This window comes from Argentina silus (assembly GCF_951799395.1).
Source record: "Argentina silus genome assembly, chromosome: 11".
NCBI classification, from domain to species: Eukaryota; Metazoa; Chordata; class Actinopteri; order Argentiniformes; family Argentinidae; genus Argentina; species Argentina silus.
In genome coordinates this window covers 8,719,502-8,742,381 of record NC_139665.1, presented here as the reverse complement: position 1 = coordinate 8,742,381, position 22,880 = coordinate 8,719,502, and the positions used below count along the sequence as shown (strand labels likewise).

The 22,880-nt window shown below is 43.2% G+C and overlaps 2 protein-coding genes across 3 annotated transcripts in view; one reads left to right on the top strand and one right to left on the bottom strand.

Moving 5' to 3' along the window:
- gipr (gastric inhibitory polypeptide receptor) overlaps positions 1-14,695 on the top strand; it is a 23,319-nt gene extending 8,624 nt beyond the window's left edge. Inside the window, exons 2-14 of the mRNA XM_083680389.1 lie at positions 1,353-1,503; positions 2,795-2,891; positions 3,186-3,293; positions 3,838-3,959; positions 5,686-5,792; positions 6,614-6,767; positions 7,160-7,319; positions 7,710-7,770; positions 7,903-7,972; positions 9,368-9,456; positions 11,826-11,964; positions 12,480-12,521; positions 13,030-14,695. Of these exons, the coding sequence (XP_083536515.1) occupies positions 1,453-1,503; positions 2,795-2,891; positions 3,186-3,293; positions 3,838-3,959; positions 5,686-5,792; positions 6,614-6,767; positions 7,160-7,319; positions 7,710-7,770; positions 7,903-7,972; positions 9,368-9,456; positions 11,826-11,964; positions 12,480-12,521; positions 13,030-13,428 (1,599 nt within the window). The 5' untranslated portion in view covers positions 1,353-1,452 and the 3' untranslated portion in view covers positions 13,429-14,695. The remainder of the gene's footprint in view (positions 1-1,352; positions 1,504-2,794; positions 2,892-3,185; positions 3,294-3,837; positions 3,960-5,685; positions 5,793-6,613; positions 6,768-7,159; positions 7,320-7,709; positions 7,771-7,902; positions 7,973-9,367; positions 9,457-11,825; positions 11,965-12,479; positions 12,522-13,029) is intronic.
- On the bottom strand, positions 13,964-22,880 carry LOC310812005 (cytochrome P450 2M1-like). Of its 2 annotated transcripts, none has more exons than XM_083680390.1 (9): positions 22,664-22,880; positions 21,401-21,563; positions 21,132-21,281; positions 20,854-21,014; positions 20,273-20,449; positions 18,546-18,687; positions 18,028-18,215; positions 17,737-17,878; positions 13,964-17,074 (listed from the first exon to the last, which is right to left on the bottom strand). In XM_083680390.1, exons 1-9 carry the CDS (start codon positions 22,856-22,858, stop codon positions 16,872-16,874), a joined length of 1,521 nt encoding a protein of 506 aa, XP_083536516.1. In that variant the 5' UTR covers positions 22,859-22,880; the 3' UTR covers positions 13,964-16,871. The 2 variants fall into 2 exon arrangements, with proteins under 2 accessions (XP_083536516.1, XP_083536517.1); XM_083680391.1 differs by having other exon boundaries at positions 20,854-20,951.

Sequence of the window (22,880 nt, the reverse complement as noted above, 5' to 3'; positions counted from 1 at the left end):
AAATAATTAACATAGGAGATTAAACATTAGATTACAATAAGTACATTGAGGTACAGTATCATACTAGACCTACATGGCCCTCAGCCTTTCATTTACATCGCTCTAACAAAGGTACAGCATGTTATGTTCAGTGTTTGTATTTCTGAATACAAAATGTCACCATTTTCCATCCTGTTTAACACCCCCGACACAAAACAATTTATAATTCATCACAAACCTGCCATACATGATTTAATAGAGGATGTCATTTCTGGATTTAGCGGTTGCCTTATTTATATTTGATTTCCAAGTTTATGGCGATTGCCCTCGTCTATCAGATTGTCAGAGTTTTATTAGATTGTCTTTGGCAGACTTCGGCCACACCAAACTGTCAGAATAATATGGATAAAACGTATATGAGTTGGGATGTTGTTGACCCATAGATAATATTCTCCCATCTTAATATTTGAGGTCTGTGGCTCTTTCAAAGTCAGTTGGCTACACACCTACAATATTTCATTATTCTCCAGCTGCTCACTTTGGAGGAATGGCCTGATCTGGTACACACTATCCACTTGCTAATGTTAGACAAGAACCTTTCAGAGAGATTAACCTTCATTAATAACAATGGTTTGTCATTGCCAAGGGTTCACATCCTTATTCACATAGGACGTTGTGGTTATTTATGTATAATTTATAATTTATATAATTCTATAATTTTGGTTTCACTTTGAATGTGTGGAGGAGATTGTGTAGAGATTGCGTCAGCGTACCAAAATGTGAAGGCTGTGTACAATATGGGTTGACATACCTCTTCTCTGTATTGTACAATGTATATGACAGTCAAAAATTGTTTTTTTATGCTATAATAGCTTTATCTCCTCTTGATTTGAGAAAGATCATTGTTGAAATAAAAATACTGTTTGTGTCTTGAGAATTAACAGGATTTATAGACCTAACAGATGTTTAGGCCTATTGTTCTCTTAGATTAACCCCAGAACAAACTGATCTACAATATACTGACTAATGTCCCAATATTTGCAATGTAGTAATACTGTACTTTACTGTGTTTTCATTCACGTGTGACTACCCTTGCACAGTGTTGCTACTAAATATTGTGATTATACATTATTATCAAACCCTTTCAATCATTTAAGATGACATTTTGCGAATCTGATTGAGAATGGATACACACACTCATACTGTGCTATGTGTGAGACAGTGTATCCTAACTGTGAGTGTGCCTGGTGCCTGGATAGATGATTCACTTACTTAAACAAATGTATTTGTTGTAAGTCGCTTTGGATAAATGCCAAATGTCATAAATACCATAAATGTAAATGCCATAAATGTAAATGTAAATGTGTTTGCAGGGTGTGGGCTGCAGGGTGGTGATCTGAGGCGTGGCCTGGTTCCGGCCCCCCTGGGTGACCACCCAGCGCTGAAATGACTGACCTGGTGCTCCCCTAAGTGATGAAGACCACTGCCATCTTCTTCATCCTCTCTGTCCTGTGCAGAACTGTGGTAGGCATTCTTCAAGTCAACTCAAGTCCAGCTCAATCTATATTCAATTCGCTTCAGTACGATACTGGAGACAGATTATGGGTAATGAGCTGAACAATACCTGTACTGTACCACTCTGCTGTCCAGCTGCCTCTTACTGCCTCCCAAATAGTCTCTACTCTATTCTTCACATCCTCTCTCCTCACGTCCTTTCTTAATAAGCTTTGGAGGACAACATCTCCGGGGAGGATAAGGAATGCAAAGCAATAAAGGAGAGGCTATTTGGATGCATCTACTAAGTGTAAAACCTGACTGTATGTAAATCTTTAATGCCTTGGCTCATTCGACTGCGGTGGAACTCAGACACACAGAGACGAAGCTTGAATTGGAGTTTCCAGAGGTAGCTAGAAATATTGTTATTTTGGTAGCACTTTATTTTACAGTTCAGTAAATACCAGGTAATCATTTGTAATTTCTGGTACATATTAAAGAAAGAAAAAGCAATTTTAACTAGTTTGTTGAGTATGATTTGACATATTATTTGATCTATGGACAGTATACTATTGGGATAATGGGGAAGTGAAATAATAAACAATACTTCATTTTATTGGGCTGTAAAATAACAACAACAGAGTGACACTCCACTTTAACAAGCATACTCAATTCAGTGTCTGTATTCCTCTTGGTATGGCGTACAAACAAGGCTAGAAAAGTCTTCATAACTCTACTTTTCCATGTTTGAAGCACACTTAGCTGTGTAGAGTGTCATTAGACACTGACACTTTGGTTTACCGTCCTCTGGACTGTGGACCAGCTTTGAAATGTGATGATCGCTGCTGTGAACAACTACAGATAATGGCTATTTTAATGTAGCTGTAAAGCAAAGCTCGCCCTCAGAGTCAGTGTAATGCGAGTCAGTGTGATGTGCTTCGCATCCCAGATCGATTCAGGTGCTTTAATGGATGTGTCTGAGTTATACTGCAGTCGAATAAGCCAAGGCATTAAAGATTTACATACAGTCAGGTTTTACACTTAGAATGTGTGTCCAAATAGCCTCTCCTTTATTGCTTTGCATTCCTTCTTCTCCCCTTAGATGTTGTCCTCCAAAGCTTATTAAGAAAGGACGTGAGGAGACAGGATGTGAAGGATAGAGTAGAGACTATTTGGGAGGCAGTAAGAGGCAGCTGGACTGTCAGCAGAGTGGTACAGTACAGGTATTGTTCAGCTCATTAGCTATACTCTTATGGGGCCCTCACCACCTTCTCTTTCCCTCCCTCCCTCCCTCCCTCCCTCTGTGCTTGGTGGCCTGCAGCTGGTGTCAGGGAAGACTGTCAAGGACACGGTGGAGGAATGGAACAGATACAGGAACGAGTGTCTGCTCCGGATGAGCGTGGACCCCACACCCTCGGGTAAGAGCAGACGCACATATACATGCACACGTATACGGTACATGCGCACACACACGCACACGAATGCACGCACGCACACACACACACACACACACACACACACACACACACACCCCCCCACACACACACACAACTATTGAATTACATGTATCTCCTTTTAGCTTTCCAGTAGCAACCACATTTCCCTTGGCCGTATCTCCCATCCTAGTACCAACTAGACATGAATCTGCATCCTGTAGTTTCTGGTAAAAAATCATCAGAGAGATACCGACTATGCACTATGTCCTCCTCCAGGCTTGTTCTGCGGCCGCATGTTTGACATGTACGCCTGCTGGGTCGACGGAGCTCCCAACTCCACTGTCAGAGTTCCTTGCCCGAGGTACCTCCCCTGGTATGACCAAGGTACTGCAGTGGCATTGGTTAGTGTGGTCCATGGTTTGGTAGGAGAATGTAGATTCTTTTTTTCCACAATGTTAAAGCTAGTTATTATTGATTATGGTGTGAATTAAAGATCTAAAGATCTTTATGTGTGTGTAGTATAGTAACTTGCCTTTTTGTGGAAAAGTCATGCGTTGATGTCAATGGAATATTTGCACCCGAACTGGCGTTCCGCTCACGGAACTCAAGTTAGGATTCGGCCCTATGAACTTTACAAAATATATATTTTACTTTTTTCTTACATTTTAATGCCCTGTTTGTTTTATTTATTTAACAGTTATTACAAATATATTTTATCTATCTAGGTACTTTTTATATATTATATTATTATATTATATATATATATATATATATATATATTATTTTTTTTCTTCACATTATTACATGGTAATTTACATCCATTATGGTATATTTGGCATTATTTCTTTACTGAACTTTTGTTTATGCTTGGACATTTTGAGTGAGGCCACGCTTGCTTCTCTGTCTCTCCTTCACCACGTCTCTGCAGTCCGTAATGGCTTTGTGTTGCGGGAGTGTGGGCCGGAAGGTCAGTGGGCCACTAACAACACCAGCCGGACATGGAGGGACCATTCCCAATGCAACGCTGACAACAACCAGCAGATGGCACAGGTAATACCCGTCATACATCATAAGGATGAAATTAAATGCCCACATGACATCCAGTGTAAACGTAGGCCAAACTTTCTTGATATATGACTGCGATACCCACGATACCTGGGTAGGACTACAATACCCACCATACCTAGGTAGGACTACAATACCCACCATACCTGGGTAGGACTACTATAATCATGATACCTGGGTAGGACTACCATACCCATGATACCTGGGTAGGACTACCATACCCATGATACCTGGGTAGGACTACAATACCCACCATACCTAGGTAGGACTACAATACCCACAATACCTGGGTAGGACTACAATACCCATGATACCTGGGTAGGACTACCATACCCATGATACCTAGGCAGGACTACAATACCCATGATACGTGGGTAGGACTACAATTCTGATGATACCTGGGTAGGACTACGATACCCACCATACCTGGGTAGGACTACGATACCCACCATACCTGGGTATGACTTCAATACCCAACATACCTGGGTAAAACTACGATACCCACCGTACCTGGGTAGGACTATGATATCCATGATACCTAGGCAGGACTACAATACCCACGATACATGGGTAGGACTACTATTCTGATGATACCTGGGTAGAACTACGATACCCACCATAACTGGGTAGGACTACGATACCCACCTTACCAGGGTAGGACTACGATACCCACCATACCTGGATAGGACTACGATACCCACCATACCTGGGTAGGACTACGATACCCACGATACCTGGGTAAGACTACGATATCCATTATACCAGGGTAGGACTACGATACCCATGATACCTGGGTAAGACTACGATACCCACCATATCTGGGTAGCGTTCAGGAGGGAGCAACGGACTGAACGTTGCAGAAAGAAATGCCATAAAGTGAGCTGACATGATTCCTTACCCTACATGGCTTGTCTGTTCTAGACAACCTATTTCTAGCATATCCTACTGAACACAGCCCTGTAGGGTTACTCTTCCCATAGGCCATATGAAGTTCATCGATGAATGGGTGTTAGAAAACTGCACCAACAGACTAAGTAAGCCTTCCAATACCTACACTGCAACAGTTAAACGAATTTATTGTCATTGGTAGCCGGCTAATTTATAGCCCTGTCAGGTAAGTGAATTCCAATGTTGTAAGGGACACATAAATACACTTTAGCCCTGCTCCAGTGGTAATGTCTTAATGTTCTGGTAATGCCTGCCTGCTTGTTAAGGCGGTAGCTGTGCCCTAGTATTGACTTCCTCTGATAACTACAAGCACCTTGAGTCCCTATACGTCTATACCCATTTCTTCATACTGTAGTGAATGACCCATTCCCTTCCCCTATGAATATAAAAGATGCTATCACTCACTCTGTGCTTGCCTGTGAGGGAGCCTCCACAATGTGTGTATGTGTGTGTGTGTGTGTGTGTGTGTGTGTGTGTATGTGTGTGTGTGTGTGTGTGTGTGTGTGTGTGTGTATGTGTGTGTGTGTGTGTGTGTGTGTGTGTGTGTGTGTGTGTGTGTGTGTGTGTGTGCGTGCGCGTGCACATGTGTTTTGTCTACCATGTTGTAGTTTTTTTTATCTCTGATAAAAGCATATCCATATTGTCTGAAACGTGTGTATTAAAACAGAACCACAGATAAGACAACAGTACAGAACCACCTTGTTCCCATGTCTTTATGTCGGGTGTGTTTGAGTGCCGATGTTCTCTGTCTGACCCCCACCAGGAGACCCAGATGGTGATCCTGGACTACTTCCGGGTGATGTACACTGTGGGCTACTCTCTGTCCCTGGTCAGCCTCTCTCTGGCCCTCATCATCCTGCTCATCTTCAGGTACGTTACAGTTGGTTGTTCTGGTGCCGCTTGGGCGCGAGGACCTCTGTTGAAATTTTTTATTGTTTTATCCTGATTTAGTTTTTTTTATAATGTTGTAATTGTGTATGATTGTAAATTGGGTGTATGCAGGGCTCCCTAGTAAAACAGACTCAATGCGACTCCCTGCCAAAATAATGGTAAATTTTTTTTGTTTTTGTGGAAGGCTCATACCATGGGGGAAACTGATTGGCTGGGCGTGGGTTCTAATTGGGTTAGTACCCATAGCAACATACATGGTTGCAGTGTTAAGGGCTATTATAGAGGAGTTACAGTATACTAGCTGATGCTAGCGAAAAATCTACTTTTTTGGCAAAAAAATATGTAGTCCAGAGGTTTTATATAGATAAAAAAGTCATCTCAAACTGGTTTCATGAACATAACAATGAGTTCAGTGGTAGAACGGGAGATTCACAGCTTGAAAATCTGCAGGAATTGCGTGATGCAATCATGTCATCATGGACCAGAATCTCAAAGGAATGTTTCCAACATCTTGTGGAATCAATGCCACGAAAAATTTAGGCTGTTTTGAGAGCAAAGGGAGGCCCTACCCAGTATTAGTATAGTGTTCCTAATAAAGCTCAGTGCTCAGTGAGTGTATATATACCTGACACTTCTATCCAAAGCGACTTACATTGCAGGTTGTACTGTACATGGTGAAATACATCAATCCCAGTGCTAAAAACGATTCAGGAAATGATAACACAGAAAAGATAGTGTGTGGTGATGTCATGGTGATTATGTGTTGTCGTGTTGTTGTTGTTGTTGTTGTTGTACACTAGGAAATTAAGGTGCACCAGAAACTACATCCACACCAATCTATTTGCCTCCTTCATCCTGCGGGCCATCTCTATACTGATAAGAGACGCCCTCCTGACCAGGGACGCCCCCGAGTTCAGGGACAACAGGGACGTGTCCAACGTCCTCAGTGATCAGGTGACGACAATTATCCAGTCTGTATACACAAAGGGGAGGCTCGTGGAGGTAGACATCGGAGGACGGGCTCATTGTTATGCATGGGATGGAATGAGGAATGGTATCAAACACGTAGTGTCCGACGTCTACCTCCACCAGCCTTCCCTGGTCTACACACGTATACAGAGCACAGAAAAAGAGAACACAGCGAAGTCCAGTGGGTTTTGTTTTATGACAAAGTGGATTTTGTCACCTCATAAACACCAGCTAGATTATGGCTGCTAGGGAAGGAGCATGCTAAGTGGGTTAGCTAGCTTTGCTACAGTCAGGAACATGCTGCACCCAAGGTACAGTACAACCACGGCCTCCTGACACCTGACCCCTGACCTTTGACCTTTGACCCCTCCCCCCAGGCTCTCTCTGGCTGCCGAGTGGCCCAGGTGCTGATGCAATACTGTGTGGGGGCCAACTACTCCTGGCTGCTGGTGGAGGGGCTGTACCTGCACAATCTGCTGGTGCTCATGGTGTTCTCTGAGAACCGCTATTTCTGTGGATACCTCTTTATCGGCTGGGGTACACACACACACACGCACATGCACACACACACACACACACACACGCACGCGCACTCACTCACTCACACTCACCCACACACACACACACACACACACGCACACACACACACACACACACACACACACACACACACACTTAAACCCATTTAGGGTAATGCTTATATTAACTGGACAGTATCTCCACACAGTATACATTACCTACAACATATGTTCCATTATGTATTTATGTTATCCCTCTTTATGATCAACAGAGGTGGAATGTGCTGTGTGCTTTATTTCCATAACAATGAGGTTAATGTAATCAGTTGCACTGCATCAACGCTGTACTGTCTTCATTAATATTGTTAGCGGGCGGTAATGTACAATATTTGTCTCTGGTGCTCTGCAGGTACTCCAGTGTTATTCGTGGTGCCCTGGATTATAGTTCGGTACCTGTACGAAAACACACGGTGAGGCAGGCTCTGTCGTACTCTACGCCTAAGGATGTTTTTTTTTTTTTACATTTTTGTACATTCTGACATGTTATGATCAAATGAAATTGCAAAATTGAATGTTAATTGGGAGGTGGTGTCTTGTCCCAGGTGTTGGGAGATCAATGAGAACATGGCGTATTGGTGGATCATCCGCACCCCCATCCTGCTGGCCATCCTGGTTAGTGTGGTGTGTGTGTGTGTGTGTGTGTGTGTGTGTGTGTGTGTGTGTGTGTGTGTGTGTGTGTGTGTGTATGTTTGCGTGCACGTGTTTTGTTCCTGTGTTCTTCCTTAGAGCGTCTCTTGGGTCAACCCTCCCTCACACACACACACCCACACACACACACAAACTCACACTCACACAATCACACACACTCACATTCACACACACACACACAATCACACACACTCACACAATCACACACACTCACACAATCACACACACTCACACACACACACACACTCACACACACACACTCACACAATCACACACACTCACACACACACACAAACTCACACTCACACAATCACACACACTCACATTCACACACACTCACACAATCACACACACTCACACACTCACACACACACACCCACACACACACACAAACTCACACTCACACAATCACACACACTCACATTCACACACACACACACAATCACACACACTCACACAATCACACACACTCACACAATCACACACACTCACACTCACTCACACACACTCACACACAAACTCACACTCACACAATCACACACACTCACATTCACACACACACTCACACAATCACACACACTCACACACTCACACAATCACACACACTCACACAATCACACACACTCACACACTCACACAATCACACACACTCACACACACACACTCACACAATCACACACACTCACACACACACACACACCATGCCTGCCACCCTTCTGTGGTCTTGCCTCTTTGAAGTTAGCAGACCTTGAGGGAGCCTGGGGAAGCTGATGTGAAGGTTGAGTGGGCATGTTCTGCAGATGGAATACCAAGGTTATTAAAATTCATGGATGAGTCATCCTCCTTTGACGTCACGTCACCTGGCTTCCTGTCTTAGTAACACTTGAATACTGCATAAGGTGCTGCTTCCTGTCTTAGTAACACTTGAATACCGTATAAGGTGCCACTTTTTTGGTGAGCAGCTGAGGGATGGGGCTGGAGAAATGTAACCACTCTCAATTTCATAGATGGGGCTACGGAGGCAAGAACTGACCATGTATGAGATCAAAATGATCGTTTTAACCATGTTTTGAAGCTTGAATTGTCTGTTATTGGTTATGTCCAGTAGTCTGCGGCTACTACTGTAACATTTAAGCCTGACCAATATCATGGTTGATAGTTGTGCACATGGGTAAGATGAGAAAACGCTCGTGCAGACCTTACTTAAATAAACAGTTACTGACGTCCAGTGAAGAGAAGAGGTACCATCTTTAGATTTTCACATTGTTGAATTTAGCCTCTGTCATTAGCAAAGCTTGAGTTGGGTGACTTGATATCCTGTTTACATAATGTCCCTCTGTGTGTTCTTTTCGATTCAAGGTAAACTTTTTCATATTCATTCGGATCATACACATCCTTGTCTCCAAATTGAAGGCACACCAAATGAGGTACAACGATTATAAATTCAGGTGAGAAAGCTGCTGCGATTCCTCTTCCCATTTCCCATCCAATTATCCTATATGCAAATGGTAGCTCTAATTGAAACAGACTTTATCCACTTCTTCTCACTTTACATAGAGTACATGTCTAGCAGCGAACCATAAAACAACATCACTGACAAAAATATAATCAAAGCCTCTTCCACGGAAAACGCCTCCGGGATGCTTATTCTCTCTGGGAAGATCAAATGCTGTTTTCCATGCCTGGGTGCAAGACATAGCTCATCCCACATTATATACAATATGAGCAACATTTCTATTTTTTATGGCTTAAAAAGACACTTTATTGGATTCTGCTCCAGCCTCCTGCTTAGCCTCCTGCTCCAGCCTCCTGCTCCAGCCTCCTGCTCTAGCCTCCTGCTCCAGCCTCCTGCTCTAGCCTCCTGCTCTAGCCTCCTGCTCCAGCCTCCTGCTCTAGCCTCCTGCTCTAGCCTCCTGCTCCAGCCTCCTGCTCCAGCCTCCTGCTCTAGCCTCCTGCTCCAGCCTCCTGCTCTAGCCTCCTGCTCTAGCCTCCTGCTCTAGCCTTCCATGCACGTCTCTCGGGGCATATTGGTGTTAGGAAAGACCTCTGATGATTGGTCAGAAATGTGATCCTGTCTGGCACCGTCTTGCCTGTCTCTCGTCAGACCCATTGTAAACTCACTCACTGAAGTATCTCAGTTAGTATTCAATATACCAACGCTGACATGATTGACACATTTCCCCTTTTCACAATGTGTTTCTTGTCATGTGATTGAGTCTGTGCTGTTCCTTTTCAATACTGTGACTTGAATGTAAAGTTAGGCCCACAGCATAGGCAGTGGTATTATAACCCTCTATCCAGCAGGCCCACAGCATAGGCAGTGGTATTATAACCCTCTATCCAGCAGGCCCACAGCATAGGCAGTGGTATTATAACCCTCTATCCAGCAGGCCCACAGCATAGGCAGCGGTATTATAACCCTCTATCCAGCATGACCACAGCATAGGCAGTGGTATAATAACCCTCTATCCAGCATGACCACAGCATAGGCAGTGGTTTTATGATCCTCTATCCAACATGACCACAGCATAGGCAGTGGTTTTATGATCCTCTATCCAACATGACCACAGCATAGGCAGTGGCTTTATGATCCTCTATCCAACATGACCACAGCATAGGCAGTGGCTTTATGATCCTCTATCCAACATGACCACAGCATAGGCATGGTATTATGATCCTCTATCCAACATGACCACAGCATAGGCATGGTATTATGATCCTCTATCCAACATGACCACAGAATAGGCAGTGGTATTATGACCCTATGTCCAAGCCCACAAGCAATCTACTGTCTGAACCCCCATCAGAAAATTAGTTACATTTTAAAGGCATTTTACTTCAAACCCAGTTCAGTTTACATTCATTACCTTAATTATACACCACTCAACTTGCCTTGCACTCCTTAAAACCCTCACAACATTTTAAAGCAGGCGAGAGAGGGGGGATATAGGAACTCTTTTGATGTTTCTGTGGTATTGGATGGGGTCTTCTTTTCTTTGATTGGGAGACCTTGGGGACTGGGGAAATGTTTTAAGGAAACGAGACAGATCCAAGAGGAGCCCACCAGTCTTAATCCTCAGACATAAGCCTGGCCCCAAGGCATAGGATCATAGAGGCTGATGGAATCTAAGCACAAATGCACTGATTAGGATGAATGGAGAGTCACAAGGAAGTGGAGACGCCTTTATGATTAGAATGGAGTAGAATAGAAAAACGTTCCCCCATGCAATGTGAACATTTGCCATCACAAAGGCACAATACATAAAACATTAAAAAAAACATGATTTCCCTACATCCCATGTTCCCTACATCAAAACATGACCAACAATACATACAATCCAAACAACGCCCCTCAGCTGTGACTTTATTCATGATAAAGCACAGCTTCTCGTGCCTTTTTGCTTAAGTGAAGCACCTACAGTATCGTCTCATTTCAATCTTTTCTCTATGAGAGGTGGACCAACCCATCGATGTCACTGATGAAGGAGATTCATATACCATACTGACTGTGTCTACCAGTTGCATCCCTGTCCCAGTGGAGGCTGGTGGAGGTAGAAATCAGGGGAATAAGGAGGAATTCATCGGAGGAATGAGGAATGGTATCAAACCCGGTATCAAACACATTTCTCATTCCATCCTATTCATTATAATGAGCCCGTCCTCCAATTTCTACCTCCGCCAGCCTCCCCTGCACTGTATCTAGGCTCTGCTAGGAATGCCCACATCTTAGTTGTATGAGCATACATTGAAAGACAAAATTGGTCCACACACCAGTCCAACACCAGTATCTCTATCTGTGGCTGTGTACTTAATGCAGGTTGGCTAAGTCCACCCTGACCCTCATCCCTCTGCTGGGCATCCACGAGGTTGTCTTTGCCGTGATGACAGAGGAGCAGACAGAGGGTATCCTCCGAAACGTAAACCTCTTCTTCGAACTCTTCTTCAACTCCTTCCAGGTAATAATAATAAAAAGATTAAAAAAAAAAAAAGATTTTCATTCCACAAGAATAACCTCAAAGTACATCAAATAAAAGATCAAAATTAAAAAATAATAATAATATATATATATATATATATATATATATATACAGTATATAACCATATCATAAAAGCAGCGATCAAAGTCTAGGAGAAAGGGTAGGCCAGCTGATAAAGATGTGTCTTAAGGCCTGCTTTAAAAGACCCAACAGTCTGAACAGCCCTTAGATTGTCAGGAAGAGAGTTCCAAAGATGTCGTGCATGTACATGTAAAGCCCTGGTCTCTAACGAGAGATGGCTCATGTGCTATGAGCCGTGAGCACTACCACTTGACCACACTCAGGCACACGTATGTTTATTTTGTTCCCTGAGGGTATGTATGTGTGCGTATGTGCATCCATCCATCCGTGTATGTGTGTGTGTGTGTGTTAGATAGGAGAGCAAGAAGGCACCTCACTCTTTCACATGCTGTTCCCTCTCCTCCCTCCCACAGGGTCTCCTGGTGGCCATTCTCTACTGCTTCGTCAATAAGGAGGTGAGTAGGGGAAGTGGATGCAGTCACACCTGGGGTGATGACCCTTTCTGTTCCCCTTTCTGTGACCAGTTGGGTAGGTCACCCTGTCACTATGGCTTAGAGTCCCATTACCTACCTCCGGGGGGCAGTGTGGTGTCCCTGGGGGGCGCAACCATGTGTGGAGACCACTGAGGGTGACATGAAAAGTCAGATGGATGTCCTGTTGAGATGTACCCTACAGTGTGTCGTGTGCAGGGGAGGCTGGTGGAGGCATGTGGAATGACATAACGTGTCTTGTGAAAGCAGAGTGAAAAGAAGGGGCTGATGTCTGGCCATCAAACATCCATGAATGGGTTTAGATCATTCCTGTTGATAATGTCTCTTCCCATAACATTGAATTAAAACACTGAATGCACTTTCTTGTAAATCGCCTGCCCTCTCTCATCCCCCTCTCTTCTATCTTTACCATCTTTCTTATCACTCCATCCCTCCATCTCTCTCATCCCTCCATCCCCCCTGTCTGTCCCAGGTTCAGTCGGAGATAAAGAAAAAGTGGCAACGGTGGAAGCTGGGCATAACCATGCTGGACGACCAGCGCAACACTGGCAGCCACACACCCCAGGGGGGCACCGGAGGGACGCAGTGCCACCACGACCCGCCCTGCCAGCCGGACTGTCCTCAGGAGAGCACTGAACGCAAGCTTTTGTCGGACGTCTCGGCCGTCTCGGCCATCTCGGGCCAGCAGCACCCTGCCCCTCCCCCGCCCCCTGACCCTCTCTTCCAGCATCACCACCATCCAGGCGCCAAGAAGGGCAAGGGGTACTGCTACATCTCTGCCCGCCGGCAGGTCCTCAACGGGCTGGACGCACCTCCCCTGGGCAACGGAGGAGGGGAGGGAGCCATCAAATACTCCGAGAGCTACTGCTGACAGACACTGTGGCTGCAAGGAACCAAAGGGGGACGCTAACGGCTAACGCTAACGGCTAACAGCTAACGTTAACCTTTTGCAGGGAGCGACAGCAGTGCGACACGCATTGAGAGTCTTGAACCAGGGTCTTTGTACCCCGAAGCAAGCACACTGCTCCATAAGTGTTTGTAACGGGCTCACAAAGGCTCAGGACGTTACACTGTAGGCTATCATGTGTACAGTACCAGATGGGATCAGACAACCGCTTGCGACCCGATTCAGAAGTGTACAGATACGCACACCTCTCCATATGCTTGTGGCGTCTCGGTTGTCGGCCCCGACTCGTGTCTTAATCATTGTTCGTAACGTAATCTGGGCCTCGTTGGATGACAGACCGTGTGTATCCGTCTGGAGAGGCTTCCCAACGTCTATAGGAAGGTTTTAAGGTCCTCTGTACATAGAACTCGCTGTGCCCTGTGACTCCTGGGACTGCCTAAAACAGAGTCCACCCGACCCCCATGTGCAATATTACATCCTCTTTCGTTTTTTGGGGGGGGGTTTCTTTGTGTTCTACCTCTCACCCTACTTTTGGACAAAGTGTAAATATGTTTTCTCTTATGTGCCAACAGTAGATATTCTTATCATGTGCAATTTTGGGTTTCACAATAGTGTATTATGTTGGCTTTGGAGAAGCTCTCTGTGAGGGTTGGAGATGAAGCCAAGAGGGGAGAAAATCATACATAGACACACTGACACGGATGTGCAAACATTGACACACACACACACACACACACACACACACACACACACACACCATTTCGGGGTTTCCCCGTACACGTACACTTTAATTGATTACATCACGCAGAAATGTTTCACTCTGCAACTCACTGGATGCAACAGACATGCATACTCACAGAAACACTGACACAGACATAAAAAACGCACACAGGCACACACGCATGCATTGGCATACAAATACACACACACACACATCTGCAGTATGTAGGAATCTTTCTCACCACACTCTGACCTACTACTGTAGGTGGTACGTTTCATAGACATTAGATAACATCTGATAATGAGAGGGCTGGTGGAGGTCGAAATCGGAGGTAGAAATCGTATCAAACATACCATTCCTCATTCCATTCCATGCATTACAATGAGCCCGTCCTCCGATTTCTACCTCCACCAGCCTCCCCTGGTCTGATATGGCTCTACTCTCCAGTAACAATAGGTATGGCAACAATGTAGATCTATTGAACTGAATTTAATAAACAAAGGAAGTGTTCTATGGTGCAACATCGTTATTGCCAAAATGAAGGCACATGACTTGTTAGTGGGGCATGACTCCGTAAAGGACCTGAGGGGCAGAGGAGAGACGGACAGCAGATTATGATATATCGCTTATGACCCACACTCATCACATGGTCTTTTTACTTTATGGAAGCTTTCAAGCATGAGAGTTATTACGGACATGCAGGCAGAGCTGGGGGACATCGCTATTTACTGTACTGGGTTGAGTTACGGTAGTCCGTCCTGTTTCCATCGACAGTGGAAACGGGCCCAGAAAGCTTTTTTCAATGCTGCGTATTTATCACTTTCAAACAGTACACCTCCCCATCCCCATCCATGCTAATGCAGGAATGACAACACAAATGCAATTGCCTTCATAACACAAGTGATATCATCTCGGTTTACCATGCTCCTGTTGAAGAGTGGGATTTAATGATCTGTATCATTGAGAGTTATGGTACCTTGTCATTCTCCTCAAAGCTGATTTTTCTCCTTGTGGTTGCCAGATTTAGGCTAACCACAGACCACACTGGAAGCTGACGGGTGTTTTTTTTTTATAGACGTTTAACAGGGGTCTTAAGATGCCAAGAACAAACCTCTCCTCTGCTTCTGCTCCAGTGTTGCTCCTGTCCTGATGATTAGCATGGCACAAGATGAAGTGGACATGATACAGGCTATATGGCTACAATTCGACAATTCACTACTCCAGTTAAAAAGCTGCTTTCAATCTATTCTGTTTTCAACAGGCTTAGAGCAGCTGCGCCTTATATCTCAGGATAACTTCACTCCTCAGTGAATATCGATCCGTCTGAGTCTCTAGAGTTTGCAGCTCACTTACTGTTTGTCGTTAATCTCAACCTGAGAGTTTCAATAAACCTATAGCTATCCTGCGCCATCTAGTGGAGTCTGAGAGAATGGCAGGGAGAGGATCAACATCAGTCCTCCTGGTACTCGATACCCAGTGCATTCAATGCAAAAAAAATACCACAGAGTGAGAGAGGTTGTTTATTTCACTGATAATTCCCCAATAATGTCATTCTACAGATGTGTGTGGCTAAGATCTGATAAACCAGACAAATGCCTACTTGACTTTTGAAAGAGCTCTATAGCCTAAGGACATCACCTTTTCATACACAATGTAACATTCATCAGCCAATTACAATAATTGGTGGGGATGGGGGAGCAAATGGGATACGTTTCGATAGCCTAGAATCTACTTTAAAATGGAAGTCAAACGAACATGCTTTACAAATGTTTTCCTAAAGTTACATTGGCTATTCAGGGGATCACATTCTCCCAGCTTTGCAGGCTGAAGGTTTCTTGGAGGTGCAATAATATGCCTGTCTATAATATATATATATAAATATATAAATATATATATATATATATATATATATATATATATATATATATATATATATACTGTTTTATTTTTTTTAAATGTTGTGGCCCACAGAGGACTTTCATCGTTGGCAACTAAGATGAAGTAACAACAGTACACAATACTATCATGGTATTCTGCATCTCTCATTACAAACCCATTGTTGAGGTTTATTTGATTACAACCCCATTGTTGAAGCTTATTGAGTTAGTTGCTTTAGATTGGTGGATTAATGCAGTGGATATAGACACTGTAGATAGATAGATAGATAGATAGATAGATAGATAGATAGATAGATAGATAGATAGATAGATAGATAGATAGATAGATAGATAGATAGATAGGTAGATAGATAGATAGATAGATTCAGTTAGAATTTCCAAACAACATCCTCTCTAATAATAATATAACCCCTCCACCGAAATGCACTTCCAGTGTTGGACATTAGCGGTTGTGTTTCTGCATGCGCGCACGATTCGAAGAGGCAGCCACCAGAGACAGAAAGGTTGAAAATCGATGAGTCCACTCCCATAGAACAGCCCTGGCAGTAACAACATGTTAATATGCAAACCGAGTGTCGGGTAGGACACTTCATTGAAGAAAGTGCTTTTTCTGGACCAAAAACCGTGTTCGTAAATTAAATATTTCTTATTATGAAATATATGTTACAACCATGAGGTTGCTTTCAGAAAATAAGCAAGGAAGCTTTCAGAAGTCTTGAATGTTACATACTGGACCTTTAACAACAGGTGTGTCAGGCCATAATGATTCAGCTGGACTGATGACACACTCAGGAGGACTCCATGTTCCTGAGTTTGACGTAACAGTTGTAGGGCCGGGCCAGCTGGCCAACGCTGTAGTTATCAGTGCTGGTGTCTATCTCCTCTGGAGGCTTGGTGCCACTGAAGGTTAAGCGCTGGAGGACAGTGGTGAAGAAGAGGAAGAGAACCAACCTGGGTATCCCCATCCCATCTCCTAGACACCCCCGCTTCCCTGAGAACCAAGAGAGAGGGGAGGTACGCGTCAGCAGTGAGATTAAAAGGCCTGGCAATTAAGTCAATTAAGTGTCTGTTGATTGTTATGACACACCAACATCTATATGTAGAGTCATGTCCTCAACAAAAATGTTTACAGTGTGAACCTAAGAACCTTTAATTGCGTTTCATGTTGAACATGCTTTCGTGTTAAAACAAGAGAAATCACATTTTAAAGTTATCCTGGGAACCCATTGTTTTGAATTGATTAAATGGGAGCCTATATGTCAACAGCTTCTGCAGACCATTTGGTAAATGGCAAAGTTGCGATACTTTGTCTTTCCCCATGCGCTATCCATATTCTTTTAATTATATTTATTAGGTTAGGGTTACATGCACATGCACTAAATGGGAAAAATACAACTTTGCCATTTTTCAAGCATTCGTCTGCAGAAGCCGTTGACATTAAAGTGTATCATTTATTTTGGGATAATGAAACATTGCTTAATAAGGAGTAGACGATGTTAGCAGTCCAACTACGTCTCTACATTGGTGAGTGACGCAAGTATATTGCCTTTGGACACAACTTCACCATTTTGAATGAGATGGTTGCATGGACCTTTACATGACAGAGAACACATGCAATGTTATTTGGATCATGTAGGAGACTAATTCACTTACCCATTCCAAATGCAATAAATCCATCACTTTTCTTAAAACGTCCGTCTTCATCCAAGAAGTTCTCTGGGTCAAACTCATCAGGGTTCTTAAACAGGTCAGGGTCAGAGAGCACAGAGGACAGCAAAGGAAGGACCACGATACCCTGCATGAACAACAAAAAGGTACTTAAACAACACGCTCTAAAATATACAAGATACAATAAGTCAAACTAGGAGAGTATATATATGATGTATCAGTTGTTCTGACTGTCATGGTGAAGTATGAAGTGCAGAGTGAGAACGGGGGGGTCACCTCTGGGAGGTGGTAGTTGTAGAACTCTGTATCACTGATCACTTTGTGGGGGACGGCGAAGGGAGCCAGGTTCATGGATCTCTGGATTTCGTGGATGACGGCATTCGTGTAGGGCATGTTTGGTCTGTCGTCAAACGTGGGGACTCGACTTGAGCCAACAACCTCGTCTATCTCCTTCTGAACTTTCTCTGAAGAAGAGAGACACAGGGCCCCATATTGCTTGAGCAAAAAAGCACTGAGCTGTGTAAAAAATACCCCCACCCCCAATTTTTTTTTTATCATAACACTCTTTTTACAGTGCCTTCAAAATGTTTCTTTTTTTAAACAAGTGCTTTTTCAGTGATATTTTCAGTAATTTCGGATCATAAAATAAACCCCTTGATTATGATGAATATGACTTCTAAATACTATTATGAGAGTAAAACTATATTACTTAATCATAACCAAAGCAATGAAGACCTATTTCTCAAGATTACCATTACTTGCTATTTGAGTATAGATGACTTGAATATAGGTACCTTGTACATGGGGGTGAGCTATCATCAGCAGCAGGGCGTGTGCCAGAGTGGAGGCCTGCGTCTCTGTGCCGGCACCAAATAGATCCCAAACACACGCAGCAAAGTTGTCATAATGGAACTCAGTGCCCGGCCTATCTTTCTCCTAGGAAAAGCAGAAGATACCTTTGTAAGGGCCGCATCCCAACTTGAGACAGCAATGAGTAACTTATCGAGTAATGTTTGCATACATCGTGCATAGATGCCAATGGGAGACTTCTGCAAATACTCACGGTCTTATGGATGGATCGCTTACAATTCAGTCCCAAATGATCATCATTCACACACTAGGTAAACAGCGACATCTGGTGGCTAAGTGTTGCCTTCATGATACACTTACCAACAACACCTTTACAAAAATCCATTGTGGATCATAAAATTCAAAATGGCTGGCCACCAACTCCCACTAAATCTGATAATACTGTATATTGCTAACTAGAAAAATAAGTTCCAGAAGAAACTTTGTGGACTTTGCAAAGTTTATTTTGGTAGTGGAAAAGGTTTAAAGATGTTTCGATAGATAGATTTGCTGGGTAGTTAAAAGAAAGTGAGATTATGCTAGGTAATTGAAAGGTTAGATAGATATAAGGTTGGAAAGATGCAGTAGAAGGTTAGACAGATAGTGTGTTAGAAGTCATAGATAGATAGACAGACAGACAGGCAGGCAGGCAGGCAGACAGACAGACAGACAGACAGACAGACAGACAGGCAGGCAGGCAGGCAGGCAGGCAGACAGACAGACAGACAGACAGACAGACAGACAGACAGATCGATCAATCGATTGATAGTTAGGATAAGCCTGGGGTAGTTCAGTGGAGTGGGTAGAGAGTTGAGTGGTTGAGATTGGTAGAGTTGGTTGGTTAAGTGGTTGAGAGCGGTTTCAGTGGGGTAGAACTGGTAGCCAAGAGAGTGCATTGTTGTGTAATGATTCTAAGAATGTGTTCTGCATGTCTCATGTTGTTTTTATTCAAGAGTTGTGAAAGTTCCATAGCAGTTGAAGTAACAATGGGGCTCTCAGAATGTTGGTTGAGAGTGGTTTCAGTGGGGTAGAACTGGTAGCCAAGAGAGTGCGTGAAAGTTGTGAAAGTAGTGAAAGTTGTGAAAGTTGTGAAAGTTGTGAAAGTTGTGAAAGTAGTGAAAGTTGTGAAAGTTGTGAAAGTTGTGAAAGTTGTGAAAGTTACAATGGGGCTCTCAGAATGTTGGCTTAAATCAACATTCCACCATGTTAAAAGATAGGAGTTTTTGAGTTACAAAAAGCTGAATAGTGTAAAAAGTATAATGAGTTTGAAAAATATAAATACAAGCAACTCAAGTTCGACATCTCTGCACGTTTTAAAGTTGGAATTGTGTGAATATCTTAAAAGCTGTAGGAGGAGTAGCATACCGAAAAATCTGGAGAATTGGAATAATAATAATAATAAGAAGTATGAGCAATAACAATAGTTGGACTTGCTGAAGCAAGCCCACTAATAAGTATGAATAATAATAATAGTTGGACTTGCTGAAGCATGCCCACTAATAAGAATGAGCAATAACAATAGTTGGACTTGCTGAAGCAAGCCCACTAATAATAAGAATAAGTATGAGCAATAACAATAGTTGGACTTTCTGAAGCAGTCCCACTAATTAACTTACATTGAGATGTGCGTAAATAATAACCAACCACTAATTATCTAGCCATTTGTTTTTACCTCCAACATTTGAACAAGGAAGGCCTCTAAGAAGTCCTGGGGGTTTGAGGTGTCCAGGTCTTGGAGCCGACGATCTGCTTCTTCTCGCAATAAACATTTGAACTCATCAAAGCCTTTGAGTACTTCTCTGTGTTTGCCTGGAAAGCACCCAACGACTCTGGGAAACATGTTGTACAACTGAAGGAACCACATTGTGAGAGGTTGAAGGAAGGGGGAGGGAAGAGGTTGATACAAAGGAAAGAGTTGTTACATGTGAATGTTGTTCACCCTGATTTGCTTTAGTCATTTTCGAAAAGCAGTGCCTTTTCCATTCAACTTTGAGGGATACACTATGACAAGCTCTTTATGAGTAATGTTGATGTTATATTCATATTATTCATACTTCTGTCATTGATCATTTTTTGTTATGTTGTTGTTGTTGTTGTTGTTGTTGTTGTTGTTGTTGTTGTTGTCATACTACATTATGGCAATCAAGCCAAACAAATCCAGCTATGCTTCTGAAACACCTGTATATGTATATGAGGCCATAACATCTGAAATGAAAGAAAGGCAAGATGATAATACAAAATGGTGGACCATACCGTAAAGATAGGGCTTTTTGTCATTTCAAAGTATACAGCGACAAGCTTGTGGAAGAGCTGAAACGTAGGGTGATTGTGTTCAAATCTTTGACCTAAGACTATGGAGCAGAACAGGTTGATGATAGAAGGGTACAGGAGGTATTTGGGGTTGACAATGGAATCTGGAATTGAAAACAAGTGTAAACACACACACAGACATACAGACAAAATGCAAAAGCATACAGTATGAATTCATATGCATAATATGCTTTTTAAGTGACCAACAAAACCAGACCTACCTCCACATTTACTAAATGCATCCACCAGACTCCTGGCCTCCTCTTGGACCCTGTCCTCCAGGCTTCTGCACCCAATTCCAAAGTTGTTCAAGGACCTCAAAGAGAACCCACGGAGCTCTGTCCATCGATGTCCGTTACTTGATCCCACCCCTAGAGTAGTTCAGAAGCCCGAGAGATATAATGAATATATCAGTCTACTCTTCTGCAGTAAGTCCATTATCACATAAACTGACCATGGTAACAGACCTCTCCCATTTCATTTAACCCACCATATCCGTGGAGCATGTTCTTGCTGATTGCAGGATTGGATCTGCCATTGAAGACTTCACCTTGGTTTACCAAAGCCTCCTTGATGGCCTGGTACCCTGATATCACCACTACAGGTTTGGAGGCCATCCATACGGTAAAGACAGGGCCATACTTCTTACTGATCTGAGGGGGAGGGGAGGAACAGTGGAGAGCAGAGGATAGTTGTGATTAAGACAGAGACCCAGTGATGTCTCAGAGAGATCAGTTATGGACAAGTCCACTAGTTGCCCTTATATGCCCTGGAGAAAATTGGCCTTACACTCTAGGCCAGGGGTCCCCAATTACCGGGCCGCGGACCAGTACCGGGCCGTGGATCATTTGGTACCGTGCCGCACAGAAAGAATAAAAACGTTTTAATTTTTATTTTATTTCCATTTTATTGACTATCGCAGTCTGCAGGGTGTTTTATTTAGAAAAATCTGTCTGTGCCTCTTTTCCGCACTTGTCTCAGTCGCAGTTTTTTTCCACGCACCGATAAATTAAGCCCACAAGCTAACCCTAGCAAAAATGAGTAAAAAACAAACATTGCTGGAGAGCTTCTTTGAAAAGTAGGAAAGACCCAATGATGAGACAGCAGAAGACTCCAAGAAAAAAGAAAGAAAGCTGCATTTAAAAGAAAATACCAAGAGTCCTACTTAAATTACGGGTTCATCGTAACAGGTGATTCACATGCCCCAAGCCCGCAAATAGCCCAAAAGTTGCGCTATTTGTGGGCAGGTAAAAGCTGCGAGAGATAGCGCATGGAGGAGCCAAGGAGTCTTGCCGATAACTTTAAACCTGTCAGAAATGACCCAGAGGTCCCAGACTACGTTAAAACTGCATCAGGATCACAGAACGTGCGTCATTGACCCTCTCACATTATGTGAGAAACGACTGTCAGTTGTGAGCAGATTTCATCCCAATCTTGGGAACTTGTTGGACGCTTATATCAGGGGAAAGCCTGGGTGAAATCATGTGGTGTTCATCGAACACCATGGGCAGATTTATCAAGGGTTTGCGGGTGGTAAAGTTAATAGACCTACCAGAAAATGAACAAAAAGGGTCTTAGGGTAACAGTGCGCAGGCTTTTGAGATTTCGAAGAGAGAGCTGTATGTCCCTTGGGTGAAAATACATGAGAAACAGTGGTCAAATGCAAGCGCATGTGGCACGGTAACATTTGAAAACAATTTATTTTGTGATAATCTTCAGATTTCTGATGTTGAAAGTGTTTACTGTTACTAACCTCGCTGTAGAACTTGTATGGTTGTTTCAGATCCATTTGCAACATGTTACCAAGGACAGGAATGGGCGTAGGACCGGGTGGCAAACGTGCAGAGCTGCTTCGTTTCCTGAGATATATAAAGGTTAAAACAACAAATAATAGGCTTAAACCTATTGTGGGGGAAACATTAGTCTGTAGTATGTGCAGTAAATCCATCTTCAGTAGATCTTCAGTGTGG

Excerpts from the sequence above, each read along its gene's own strand:
- LOC310812005 (XM_083680390.1), bottom strand. The coding sequence starts at position 22,858 with ATGGATTTACTGCACATACTACAGACTAATGTTTCCCCCACAATAGGT. Across the intron at positions 21,015-21,131 it reads TGCATTTAGTAAATGTGGAG|ATTCCATTGTCAACCCCAAA; the intron begins GTAGGTCTGGTT and ends TTTCAATTCCAG. Across the intron at positions 17,879-18,027 it reads ACAACTACCACCTCCCAGAG|GGTATCGTGGTCCTTCCTTT; the intron begins GTGACCCCCCCG and ends TTGTTCATGCAG.